The sequence below is a fragment of the Salvia hispanica genome, chromosome 6 (genome assembly GCF_029641045.1).
Source record: "Salvia hispanica isolate PSC_SH4W2 chromosome 6, Shi_PSC_v1, whole genome shotgun sequence".
NCBI lineage: Eukaryota > Viridiplantae > Streptophyta > Magnoliopsida > Lamiales > Lamiaceae > Salvia > Salvia hispanica.
In genome coordinates, this window is record NC_142697.1 from 10,010,991 (window position 1) to 10,025,188 (window position 14,198).

The following is a 14,198-nucleotide window of genomic DNA, read 5'->3' on the forward strand; positions in this document are numbered from 1 at the left end:
CATTAAGAAAATACTACAGTCTATTCAACTCGAACATATGCAATTTCCAGACGATCGCTCAATAACAAGTTTCGTATCCCAATTTTTGTAGATAATTTTTGTTGAGCTCAGTAGTAACCCCGCATTTAAGTTAACTTGCATTTTGAATAAGTCTAATTAATTTGGTATCATATTTTTACAGACAATTAAATGTTTATCATCAGCTTTTTTTTATGTTTATCATTAGATCTATTCGCCTACATATTCTTTATTTTTCTCCAAAATGAAAAATCAAATTAATATAATAATTATAATCTATTTGACAATCAAACAACATCGTTTTGAAAATTATATTTAAAAAAATAAAAATTAAATTTTCACATCATCAGTGGTCGTCCTCACATATCAGTCCCATTTCTATTTCACTCCCTGCATTGTTATTTCCAAATTGTTGTCACAAAATCGACCGAGCATCAACAATAACAACCCTTGTATCATTCACAACACTAAATAAATTGATCAGTAAATTTGTTCTAATATTTTCCTTCTTGTTTGATGGAAGGAGATGAGTGTGTTACGTTTTAACTAGTGTGTCGTTATACTAGTTTTATTTATGCCCGGATATATATGTTTATATAAGCATCATGATGAGCCAGAAAATTGTGAACAACAAAATAATTGTAATCAAAACTTATGATAATTCGGAAATATATTGGTGGGTTATTTCCATTGGTTATCTCCATTTCCTTTTGTGTTGCTCTAAAAATCAATTTCAATAACCTTAAAAAATAAATTTCAGAGAAGGAAAGGGACGAATATGTGAGGAAGATGATGATGTGGAATTTCAAATTAAAATCATGTTTCGATTCCCACATAAATTCTAATCTGCCATATTAGTTTTGATATTTCGTTTCGGGAAAAACTAGAAAAGTTTAAGGGTCGTGTATTTGTATTAAAAAAATCTATAAAATATTAAAAGTTTGTGTATTTTTGAACCAATAGACTTGCAAATTACTCAATTTGCATCGTATTGTGTAAGAATTTCCACTTTCATAATTTTACTTCAGCTTAATATGAAAAATAATGACATCATTTGCAATTGATTGACCTTGAGATCATGGATGATGAAACCATTAATATTAAAGATTAAAATTTAACACCTCATCATTCAAAATATATGTTGTGTAATCCACATGAATCTAGTTAATGCATGGGCGCTGATCTGTATTACAAACGATAACCCATAAATATTAAAACCTTTAATTTACAAATCCACTTGGCATGCCACTTCTGTGTAGTTGGGCGTTTGACACGTGTCGCGCATGATTAACCTATATCGTTAGTGGCTGATTACTTTGCAAATATATTCAACATGAACATCCAAATGAGAGATAATAAAGGTTACGTAAAAAGCAAAAAAATGCAAAAAACAAAAGATCAAAACATGGAAATATAGAATTATTTGGGGGTGAAAAAAGGAGTTGGACCACCAGAGCTTGCTTACCACCTTTTGTCTATAAATGTATGTGTGCAAGAAATAAAATTATTTATTGTTACTATTATTTACTTTGTGGGCCTTTACCGAATAGTATTAGTTTAGAAATACATTAATTATCTTTCGCTGCAACTTTTTTGCTAAATTTAAAACTATTTAATAATAAGATCAAAAGAGATCATATAATTCGATGAAATTGAATTCAATAAATTTCATCGAATTCAATAAATTAAACTTAATGGATACAAAACTTAAATGTTCCATCATAAAAAGTACTAAAACGCTTTATGAACAAGATAGTGCGAGAAAAGGGTCCAAAATATATTGGTATGAATTGCACCAAAGACAATCTAAAAATGAATGATTAATTTCAGTGCAGATAATTGACTAAATAGTTAGTTAGCTTTAGGCAGCAGAAAATGTAATCTTACGTCACAACATAATGTGGATGACTTTTTACATCAAGTGGCTTTACAAATTATTTATACCAATATGCAGGCTTTGGTAAGAAAAGTAAGAGTGATATTTATGTGCCTGAATTTGAATTATTTAATGACTTTTTTATAAAAAATTCTCATTGAATTATGAATTTATTTTGTTCATAGTCTCTAGATTTTAAAAATATCTACAGTTTTTCATGAACTAAGGGCTTATTTCAAAATCATTCTTTTTAGCATTTTTCACTCAAAAATTTCCTTCTAGGATGTTGGGTAATTACATCTTTTCATATTTTTAATCTTTTCAATCTGACATTCTTTCAATGATGTACTAAATCTGATACTTATTCTTTTAAAAACATCTCCTTCTTCTCTTTGTCATCCTTATTTTGTTTCATATTTTATAAAATTGGATTTTATTTATAAAATTAAATTTAAAATTTAGATTTTTAAATATTAATAAATTATTTTAATTAATATTATTAATTTATATATTCTTTCTTGATTCACAGCTATATATATAGAAATAAAACTATGCGGCTAGCTCACACAAAACTCTTTTATAATAGGATACATAAATTAGTAATTTTAATTAAAAATAATTTATTGGTACTTAAAAATCTAAATTCTAAATTTAATTTTAGAAAAATAAATCTAATATTGAAATAAAGAAACAAAGTGAAGGATGACAAAGAGAAGAAGAAGATAATTTTAAAATAATATCAGATTTAGTACATCATTGAAATAATATCATATTGAAAAAGCATTTTTAGGTGTAAAAATGGCAAAAAAGGACCGATTTTAAAATAAACCCTTAGTTCATGGACTACTGTAGATATTTTTAAAGTCCATAGACTATTGGCGAGATAAACCCATAGTTTAGGGACCATTTTTGTAGTTCACTCTTTGATAAATGGAGATATTGTTTCCTCCGTTCTCACTCTACTTAATACATTTTCCATCATACATAATATAATTTTCTTATTTAGATATCTCAGGCTACTTGACATATTTCCAAAAAATATAAAATCACCATCGATCTCTTCTTTTTACTCTCTTGAATGGTATAATTGTCATTAGGTTAAAAAACAATAGAGAAATAGCTATATAGAAGTGTTTACCGTAATTGCTCGATAATCTTATTCAATTATATGTCACCCTTTTAATAGAGTACTACAAAGTATGTACACATGGTAAACTTGAGATATTGAATAAAATCAATTCTATTCTAGGATATAATCAACTTATTTTTGGCCTCCAAGTTTATGATTTGATTCTAATATTTTTTTTTTTCTTTTTTTAACGCTCTTCCTCAAGTTGATTAGTTTAATATTTAAAAATCAACTAACAAAACACACTTGTAAGACTTCTTGAGTTGACCGCCTTTGTGAGGATGTCTGCCAATTGATCTTCTGACGAACAAATGAAAATTCCACAACTCCATTTTCACTATTCTTATTGATGAAATATCTATCGACCTCTATGTGTTTAGTTCTAGCATATTGTATACTGGTTCTTACATATGTTGATGGAGGTCGTATTGTCACAAAAAAATTGACTCACAATACCCAAAACTTGACGGGTATCGAATGGGCTGTACCCAAAATCCGACAACTAAATTTGCAACCTTAACCTTAATATTTTGGTGGACTTTGACACGCTTGACAAAAACTTCTTCCGACCTGAACATAAAAGAAGTTTGTTTTCTTGTTGAATTGCGAACTAAAACACAAACTGAAAGATTCTTTTGTACACTATTTTAGTATAAAACAGTCATAAAATCTATATACAAATAAAGATGCTCAAAGACTCGAGCTTATCTATAATCTATTAATTTAGATAGTAGATTTGTATAGGAACCTTTTAGGTCTAGCTAGGGTGGTGAATAGTGATCATTGGACGTCTAAATATTTCATTATATATGTTCCATACTTGGTTGAATATTGATGGTTAGAGATAGAAAGGAATATAATGGTAAAAGATATTAGTATTGTATAAAAGAGCCATCCCATTAAAATGGGGACCAATCTCTTTCACAACATTAGATCCCATTTCGATATTTAAAGGCCCTCCACATGTAATCCACTTAATATGCCTAAGTAAACAGTTGGCCGTTGCAAGATTGTCAACATCCCCTTATTCATTTTAACTATTGAATTGAAAATATATAAAGGTGAACAATAAATTAAAATAAATTAACCAATTTTAATTGAAGTACTAGAAATATCAACCAATGATTTTCTCATCCCAGTTTTCTCTAGGTGTTAGTTATTAAATGTGGATATAACCTCCAAGGTGGCTTATTTATTTTTCATTTTATAAATAATTTATCCTGATCTGCAGCTAAATAAAGAAAGATCTAGAGTTATATAAAGAAAGAGGTAGAGTTAAATAATAATTCATATAAAAAAAGTAAAGTTGATTAAAGATGCATATTATCTGCATTCGTGTGCATTTGTCACTATACATATATACTCCCTCCTCTCTCGCTCTCCCTCTCCCTCTCTCCCTCTCTTCTCTCTCTCTCGTGTTGATTTCGTGGTTGTTTTCTTCTCAAATCGGTATGTTTCTCTCTAGCTATCACTTTCTCTCTTCTCCTTACTTGAAAACGAAATATTTCATGCTTTCTTCTCCTTTTTTTATCTCGATTTTAGTGAATAAATAGATGCTACATAAACAAACATCATGAGATTATGAGCTCTAAATCGATCCATATGTTTTTATTTGATTGTACTAATTAATAATTACAGTAGTGAAAAAACAGCTTATACTATATATTTTAAGTCAAATATATGTGCATCGATGATATCAATATTGGTATGGAATTAATAGGTAAACAAAGCCGGCTAACACTTGCAATATCCAAAAATAAATTGGATAAGGTGTCCACTTTTGTTGTGCTCCTTTTCTAATTATCACTATTTTACTTTATTTTATCTTCAATTATTGTCATTGTTTTCCGAAATTGCATAGTTAATTCATCTTCCAAGAATTTTAAAATCCCCGTAGTTAATTTCATTATACTAGTGATTTCCACACACAAAAGAGAAAAAGAAAGTAAAGACATTTTTAGGGTTTGTTGAAATTGGTTAGTGCAGGTGAAAAATGACTTTGCACACTATATTCTTCAAAGATGGGAGTGCTCAATATCCCATGAATGGGGCGGCGCAGTCAGCCGTGCACCGGTGGAGTGGATTCGGATGTCAGACGCCGCCGCCGGTCGGGGTTTTCGGTGAAGGGTTTATCCCATCAAAGGCCGCCTCTCTAGAACTTTCCAACGGCCAATTTGGTGATCATGGCAAACTCAATACCACTCACTTCACTCTTTTCTCCGGTAATTTTGCTTCTCGCGGATCTATTACCTCTTTCTATATTTTTTGGATAGATAAATAAATATAAATTTAATGACTGCACCACATAGGAATTTAAAATAGAGACTTTTAGCCTCAAATGTAACCTCTCTACTTCTTGATCAACTCTTTCTATTTCTAAATATGTGTGTGGTTCAATGTTTGATGGCAATTAAATGGATTCAGAGTCAGAGAAGTTTTAAGTGATCCCTACCACTACAAAAATGTCCGCAATCTTTGACTATTTTAATTATATGTTAACATAAATTATTTTTTTGATGAATATTATTTTAGTCTGAAATACATGAAATATTTTGAAAGGGTTACCATTTCATTTTATGATGAGTTACTTTATTATGAAAGGATTAACTACAAGGCTCAACTCAATTGCAGGAGAGATAACCCTTTCAAATGTAATGGTAACTCATCATCTAGTTTTGATACTCCACAGTCTCCCACTAGCTACTCTGATCTCACCAATTTCGGTTTGTCTTTTTTATTCTTCGATTATGTTTTTTGTTTCACTTTGCTATATATCTATATACACGAATAATAGTACTCCCTCCGTCCCTGAAAATTTGTCACTTATTTCTATTTTCGTCCGTCCCTAAAAATTTCTCAACTTTCACTTTTATCATTTTTGGTAGTGGACCATACGTTCCACTAACTCATTCTCACTCACATTTTATTATAAAACTAATATATAAAAGTAAGACCCACAAATCACTAACTTTTTCAATTCACTTTTTATCACATTTCTTAAAACCCACCCGTGTCGGGTCAAGTAGTGATAAATTATGGTGAACGGAGAGAGTAAGTTATAATATTGTTCCACTTTGAATATATATGATGGGACCCTTAATTAATTTCAATCTCACACTACACATTTTTTAGTTAAAAGAAGCTAATTTGTAGTAGTACTATCTCTAAATGTATCACCTATTTTTTTAAAACGTGGTATCCCAACTTAAACTAAAGGATATAGATAAAAACGTCTTAGAAAATAAAAAAGATTACTGTTTAGCGAATCATTAGAGCCTCAGCAATAGATACTGTAGATTTACGACCATTACTCATACTATATGTATAATCAATTATATTCTACGTAATGTCCTTAAACCCATGTAGATTCAAATTTGTCAACAATTCACTATTCCACCCCATCGCAACTCCGTCTCCTAAAAGTTTCTATTAAGATATATTTTGGTGATATTTGGTAGAGGATATAAGGACAGTAGTATTTTATTTTAAATTCAATTTGTGATTGAAGAAGTGATTCATTAGATTTTATCAATACCCTTCCTCAAATATTTCAATGTGTATCTGCGAGATGTTAGAATATTTTTCTGATCGGTTGGACTAGTAGCCCAAATTTAAATTTCATATATATTGTTGGGGTAGTCATTTTTTTTATTTTGGTCAAGATTTTTGGCCACATTCATCGACCCTATCTAATACCATTTTATAATTCAATAGGGTACCATTCTAAAACCAATTGGTCATATGAGGAGTGACCCATTAGAGTTCCAGTTCTTTCTTTATACCGATGTGTAATATTGTTATACTCTCTCCGTCCTACTGCAAGTGATCAACTATCCAATTTAGGTTGTCCCAATGCAACTGATTGATTTTTTTTCGGCAAAATGCAACACATTTTAACTTAAAAAATGTTTGCCTTAAATTCCGTGCCCAAAAATATTGATCACTTGCAACGAAATGAAGAAAGTATTTATTTATGTTTCAATTGCCAACAAAGTTTTCAAAAAAAATTGTCTAATATATGAACATTATAATATACTCCCTATTTATCATTATTTCAGTTATTTTGCAAGTCGACGGTTTGACCTGTTCTGATTTGTACTTTCTCCGTTCCTTCACAGTTGAGTAATTTTTCCATCTCAAGAAGTTCTTTCATAGTTGAGTCATTTCCATATATAAAATTAACTCATTTTTTCTTTCCTCCTCCATTCTATCTCTTACTTTATTTTTGTTAACTTTATTCATTTTATAGTACTTTTTTTCTTTCTCTTACTTTGTCTACTTTATTACCTACCCACTTAACATACTAAACATTCATTTCTTAAACTCCATGCCAAAAAGAAGTTCCTCAACTATGAAGAAGCGGAGGGAGTCATATTTTAATTGTGGGCATTTCAGCGAGTGGAAGAAAGTAAGATTGACAGATAAGACATAGTTGTAAGATCTGATAATGGCGTATAATCCAAATTACAATTTGCAAGTCATAAATATATATAGTTAGTAACTCTAGTAATTTATGATATTAGAAATTGTACACATTACAAATTATTTATATACTAAATCCTCCATAGTAAATATTGCACATTAAAGGAAACGTTTGTGTTTCTAACGATTATACTAAGTCAAAGTAGTTCTCTGGAAATGATCAATGTTTTGAGTTACAGTGAGCTATTCAATAATACATACTATTAATTACTGAAAGTAATCATGTATAGGTGAGTGTGAAAATGGGAAAAGTCGAGTGCAGGCTGGCGCCGTGGATTATCTAGAGCTTGGATTCGGACAGTCAGTGGTACACTTTTAATAATACTTACTAAAATAATTCTTATTAACAAAGATTAATTAAAATCTGCATTTTCCATCAGATTTGTGCTGCTAAATATCCATATCCATATCCAGCTGATGAATGCTACGGCGTCTACTCATCCTATAATGGGCCTGTTGCGGTAATTGTGTTTGATCATTAATTATAAAATAAAATAATTGTGTCGATAAATGTAGCAGTAGTAAAGATTTATTTCAGGGGCGAATGATACTGGCGATGAACGGAGGCCCAATCTTGGTGAACGCAAAGCAGTACAACGCAATCATGAGGCGCAGGAAGAAGCGTGCCCACGCTCTCAATGTCAACATCCGTAAGGTACGGTTCGGTTCGGTTTGTAAAAAATTACGTACTTCTTTCGTTCCATAGAAGTAGGCTGATTGGGAATTGCACAGATTTTAATATTTAATTGGTACAATAAGAGAGAAAGAAAAAAATGCAGTGGAGGGTGAGATTCATAAATGATAATGTAAAAGAGACATTTCTATACATATATTTAGATTAGGAAATTCAGTCTATTTCTATAGGACCGATTGGAGTATTTTCTATTACGTAATGTGTGTGTTACGTGCAGCCGTATCTGCACCTTTCGCGTCACCTCCACGCAAAGCGGCGGCCGAGGGGCATTGGGGGCCGCTTCCTCAACACCAAGAGCTCGGGCAGCAGCCCCGGATCAGATATGAGCAGCGATCACGAGGTGGGAAATGATTCGGCGGCGCTCCACCTCTTTCAGGCCTTCCACCTCAAGGTCTGATGTGATGACGATGGTGAAGTCATCACCTGGGCAATTCATCCTTGGCTATCTCAACATTGTTTAATTCATCTTTAATTATGTACTTAAGTAATTAGGGCTGTGCATTTTCTCATTAGTTGAGAAATGAGAATGCCAATTGCTCCTAATTGATCTTCTTTAGTGTTGCAAAAATAACAGACTCGTCGAGTCGAGTCTTAGTCCAGTCTTTTATGGTGTTGCTTGTAGTATAAGTGTGTGCTTTGCTGAATCTCTGTAACATATATGCTTGATCTATTTTATTATTCTATGTAATGTAATTATTCAATCTCCTTAGGTTGGAATTATTGTGTGCGGACATACTCCATATAGTACAAGTTCTGGTTATTTATATCTCAAACTGCCCTACATTTTTTAACTATGTATGTAGGGGCAGTTTTCTTACAACACGTTCTGTATTGGTTAGTGTCAACCATTTAGTATTCAGGAAACTAGACAAAAGGTTATCTGCACAACAATCCAGAGATATGTTATAAAAAAACAATTTAATCTCTCGAGTTATTTGCTTCAAATTCCTTTTTCCCATAAAAATATGCGCATTTTTCATTTTCATTCGTCTATTAAAAATGGGTATCCATTTATGGAAAGCTATCCCAATTTATTAGACACATACATCAAGTTATTTACAACTTATACTTTTATCAAAATACTAATAATAATATGAGTCTCACTATCGATTAACATTACTTTAACCACCATTCTCATCCTCTCTATTACTTTACTAATTTTATTTTAATTCACGTGCCATATGATTTGCCCATATTTTTATAGGATAGATGGAGTATTCCATTTTAGGTTGTCCCATGCTATTTGCTTCATTTTCTTTTGTTCTCTCCCTTTTATTCTATCTTTCTCCCTCTTACTTTATTCTATTTCTTACTTTATTCTCTCTTCATTTAATCTTTAAATATCAATTTTTAAATTTCGTGCCTAAAAAAAATGCATCAACTAGCTTGGAATGAAGGGATTACCTTACTCGGCCATGTTTGTTTGGCACGGATTGTGCCATGGGAAAGTAGTCTAAATCCTAATTATTAAATTCCGGTGTTTGGTTTGATAATAAGAAAATCAGGAAAGTAATCTGATTCCTAATTTTTAAATTACTATGTTTGATATGATTTTTTATAAAATAGGGAAAGTAATCATATTCCTAATATCAAGGAAATTTGATGTAAAATCCGGGATTCTTTTTCCTCCCTCTAACCCAAGTATTCTTTTTCCCTAAATCAAAATTGTAGAACTACGTATTCTTCTTATTCTTCTTCGACGGTTTTTCATTCTTAAACTTTTCTTCCTCAATATGGTTCTCAAGGAAAATTATTCTCATGCAAATTTAGTATTCAATGTACAAACTTAGTGTTTCTAACGCCATTTCGATGATTATTATATACATATACACAAATTTAGTATTCAATGTACAAACTTTTTTCTAAAACTTCTTTAATTATTTTTCTTATGTGTTCATAATCTGGTATTAATATTGTAGAAACTAAGTTTTCCCAAAGTCAATTGAACTCGCAATCGATATCTTTAGTTGATTTCAAATTAGCGTATAATATCTTTTGTTTCTTGTTGGGGCTCTCCATACATTGTTGTTTATATAATTTCTCACTTAGTTGTTTCAATTTTTTCCAATTCAAATGAAACAAAAAGTGCAGATTTTGGAGTTTTGCAGAGATTAGGGTTCTAAAAAGATACGATTGCTTCTCCAACTGCATCAGTTATTTCTGATTAGTAATATAATAGTACAACTAAAAGTAGTTTATTTAATAATTTTTATCAATTTATTAGATTATTCCAAAGAAATAAAAATTTATAGTTTTGAAATCTCCAAACACAGTATTTTAATTCCTCGGGATTCATATTTCTAGTAATCGTATTCCTAGGAATGATAAATTTTAAAAACTATAATCCAAGAAATCATATTCCTAAAAATCATAATCCAGGAAATCATTTTCCTTGACAACTTTACTTTCCCATCAAACAAATACGGCCTTTCTGGTATTCTATTTTCTATTTACTTTAACCTTTAAACATTAATTTCTTAATTTCCCAAAAGAAATGTCTCAAATATGACATGGGAATATTCTTTTTTCCAGACTCTTAAAAATTAAAACCAGCTATCGTTAAGTGCAAAAAGTATCTCTCTGGATATAAAATTGCATCCACATCCACCTCAAATTCCAATTTTCTTCACGAGAAAATCAAATTGATTATTTCGTGTTTGGCGGGAAAAAAATGAAAAGGAAAAAACTTATCTTATGTCTGCATAGATTAACAGAACAAGGAGTACATATTTGTGAACATCGGGTTCCAGTTGCCCTTCTCTACACTGCATATGAGATAAAGCTGCATTCCTTCATTTCGCTGATTGAACACCTGTTGGTTCATTTTCGTCGAGAACCAATGATAATCTTCAAGAAATATTCTGACCAGAGGCAAGAATAGCATCCGCGGCCGAATCCAAATCTTGTGGAAAGAAAACCCTGTACAAGGAAGCGATTATTGTTTGCTTATTTATTTTCTGAAGTTACTCTACAGTTGTTTAGTCTGAACATGTGGCATCGAAGAGCATACTACATCGAAGGTTTATGCATCGGGAGAAAAGTACCTGCAGGTGTTGTGGTACATTGTTTTTCCAAGCTGACCAATATCTGCAATACCTTTACAACCAGCCACCACCTCAAGCACTTGCCTGCATGTCATTCAATATGTTGTGTGAAACTCTAATTCGAACAAGAGAGTATACAAGGAAATTAAGCGCATGCGTCTGACATTTGATTAGGTATTTTTTGTTATGAAGAACACAATCACGAAAAAATGACACAAGTCTATATGAGCAGGAGTCATTACAAAGATGCTGGAAATAATCACTAGAATTTAGAACCACAAAAGCAAATCAAAAAAGGGGTATATACAGTTATATTGGGAACTGATTGTGTTCTTACCGCACTAAGCAAGGTTCATTGCGACCTTTGACTATGCACTCTGGGTCATACTTCTCCTTCTTCTTGGACTGCCAAGAAGATTGTACATATTTAATACCAGCATGTGTATTCTTGATTTCACAGTATGGCGAATCAGTTTCAATCATCAGTCGGTCAAGAGGAATTCCTTTCACAATTTCAAGATTCTCGGCTGTTCTCAGGGAGCAACCGTTGAGGCCTACAAAGAGTAAGGAGAAGATTGGAAAGGAAAACCAAAGTAATAAAAGGAATTTCCTCATATCTAGAGCATAATCTATTCACCTATGAATAGATTATCGAATGAAAGTAGACGATCACGATCTTCAGCACTACCGGTAAAAGAGTGAGCAACCCCAGAGAAGAATCTTCCAGAACAATGACAAGGAAAAAAGAGAAGTGATTAAAGCTGTAGCCCTGAAAGAGTATTAGGAAAACAAAGAGGACACGATGTATTTATATGTAAAAGTCTTGGAAGTTTGAGGTTTGGAAGGGGAGCTACATGAATAATCAGCATGAATGAAAAAACATGCAAGGGGAATACCTATGTTTGTTTCGCTCAAGAATATTGCAGAAATCCTCAGCAGCTGCTCGCATGTGGAGAAACATTGGCAACTTCATAGCATGTGCCAACTCAAATTGCTTCTCGAAGTACCTTATTTTAAAAAGCAAGTAGCATAATGAAAGACATGGCAAGTAGTCAATAGAGGTCCCGAAATGACTTCTGCCTCTTTTATCTGATGCAGTTCTTCAAGACGGAGACTAAAGAAGAAAATGGGGAAAATATATATGGAAGAAAGTAAAATGGAAAAACACGTTTTTCAAGCAATCACATACTTTTGTTGAATTTCGGCTGGGCAGAACTGAAGCCTATCATAATCCAATCCACATTCTCCAACTGCCACCACCTTGTTGGAAACATTGATATTGACACAACTTTTTATCAGTTACAAATAACAGGCATAAGCCACCTCACCAGTAAAGAAAAATGCTTCACGTGGAAGTGTGGAACACTTCAAAGGTCTCTATAAGGTCCAAAAATCATTTTTCATCCAAAGAAAGAAGGAAGGGAATAAATCACTACCTTTCCCTTATCAACTCCCTCTCTAGCCAGCGACAAAAGAGCCTGAAAATGTCTCTCTGAATCACCACTATCATCAAATTCCTGGTCCACAACACCAAAGTAAATGATGGAAATATCTCCAGTTAGTTATAACACATAATCAGAGATTACATCAAATTAGGTTCTTCATCAATATAATTTAGGAATGAAAGCTCACTTTACATCTTGTTGGATGTACACCGACTGTGCAGAAAAGTCTTGCTTCAATAATAAAATATCAACATTATTAGCACTTAGCGAAGAATTGTAGTTACAAGTAAATGGAAAGCATAAAACTACCATCAGTTTCAGCAATAGCAAGAGCTTCTTTCGACTCCTCAAGGGATCCCCCTGTCACCTGCAATATTCAACATAATAGGAATCATGTTCCTCATAAAACCACAAAAGAAATATCGAATCGATTTCGAATCCAGTTTTTAAGTCACATGTTATACTGGCTTGTGCACCTTCGAAGAGGTAATGCAAAGACCGAATGTATCGATTTCGATCCATCATTATTTAACCAAAAGCAGTCTTCTTTCCCAATTAATCATAAATCAGTTACAAACATGAATACAAATGAAGGAGCAGAGTTTTCAATTTATCTACTATTAGTAAATCCTTTTGCAAAATGCATCTATGATCTATCTATTTAACTATCCGAAACAGCGCAGAAAAAGTTACTTACAATAATCCGATCGACTCCGGCGCTCCAAGCCCTACTAAGAACAGCGGCGATATCAGCTGCGTGATATTGTTTCCCGTTGTAAATTCCTCTAAACATTCCATCTGGCGATTTGAAGAGTAAATTTAGACTTCAATACATGATTACAACATCCCAAACAGAGGAATCCACATTTTAATTTTTCAGAGTAATAACCTGTGAAGTTGACGGCAATGTCTGCAATAGAAATGAAAAGATAGAATCACAAACTACATTGATAGCATTCGCCAAAGAAATTAAAGTGAAATTGAGGAATGAATTATTTGCCTATCATTCGTAAACTCCCGCTGCTCGCCATACCCAATTCTTTGGAGAGAAACGAGTTTACCTGCTAGTATAGAGTGCAGACTGGATAGGAAGGGCACTTCGAACAAAGTCCCTTGCAGATTTATCGAAAATAAAGGAATGCGACATATAAATCTTAAGGGATTCTCAATAAAATGTTTGCGACATATAAAATGTTGAAAAAGTTATTGGAATGTAGGATCTATTTTTTTATATTGGTTTTATAATAAAATGTGAGTGAATTGAGTTAGTGGAATGTGGGACCTACTTACTATTTATGGTAAAAATAAAGTGTGACTCTTAATTAGGGACGGATCGGAATGGAAAAGTGTGACTCTTAATCGGGAACAAAGGGAGTAGTTCAAAGCGGCTGGATGTGCTAATGGTTTTTAGGGCTGAACCAGACTGGGCTGCCTGCCATTCGCGGATCAAACGGTAGAACTGGCCTGTCCGGTCCACTTTTTGAAACACTTTAGGAAATTGTATTGTTTA

The 14,198-nt window shown here is 32.4% G+C and overlaps 2 protein-coding genes across 4 annotated transcripts; one reads left to right on the forward strand and one right to left on the reverse strand.

Moving 5' to 3' along the window:
• Nucleotides 1-4,332: 4,332 nt before the first annotated feature.
• Nucleotides 4,333-8,932, forward strand: LOC125204680 (nuclear transcription factor Y subunit A-2-like). Of its 2 annotated transcripts, none has more exons than XM_089060312.1 (6): nt 4,333-4,472; nt 5,010-5,245; nt 7,736-7,812; nt 7,886-7,966; nt 8,044-8,160; nt 8,417-8,932. In XM_089060312.1, the coding sequence occupies exons 2-6, from the start codon at nt 5,017-5,019 to the stop codon at nt 8,594-8,596; spliced, it is 684 nt and encodes a 227-aa protein (XP_088916438.1). In that variant the 5' UTR covers nt 4,333-4,472; nt 5,010-5,016; the 3' UTR covers nt 8,597-8,932. The 2 variants fall into 2 exon arrangements, with proteins under 2 accessions (XP_088916438.1, XP_088916439.1); XM_089060313.1 differs by having other exon boundaries at nt 4,354-4,472; nt 5,005-5,245.
• A 1,826-nt stretch (nt 8,933-10,758) lies between these two features.
• On the reverse strand, nt 10,759-13,842 carry LOC125207302 (TatD related DNase). 2 transcript variants are annotated; one of them, XM_048106583.2, is made up of 12 exons: nt 13,750-13,842; nt 13,578-13,598; nt 13,386-13,486; nt 12,998-13,055; nt 12,876-12,919; nt 12,680-12,760; nt 12,433-12,503; nt 12,140-12,250; nt 11,881-11,963; nt 11,581-11,797; nt 11,244-11,327; nt 10,759-11,118 (listed from the first exon to the last, which is right to left on the reverse strand). In XM_048106583.2, exons 3-12 carry the CDS (start codon nt 13,479-13,481, stop codon nt 11,049-11,051), a joined length of 915 nt encoding a protein of 304 aa, XP_047962540.1. In that variant the 5' UTR covers nt 13,482-13,486; nt 13,578-13,598; nt 13,750-13,842; the 3' UTR covers nt 10,759-11,048. The 2 variants fall into 2 exon arrangements, with proteins under 2 accessions (XP_047962540.1, XP_047962539.1); XM_048106582.2 differs by having other exon boundaries at nt 13,689-13,817.
• Between the last annotated feature and the right edge of the window lie 356 nt (nt 13,843-14,198).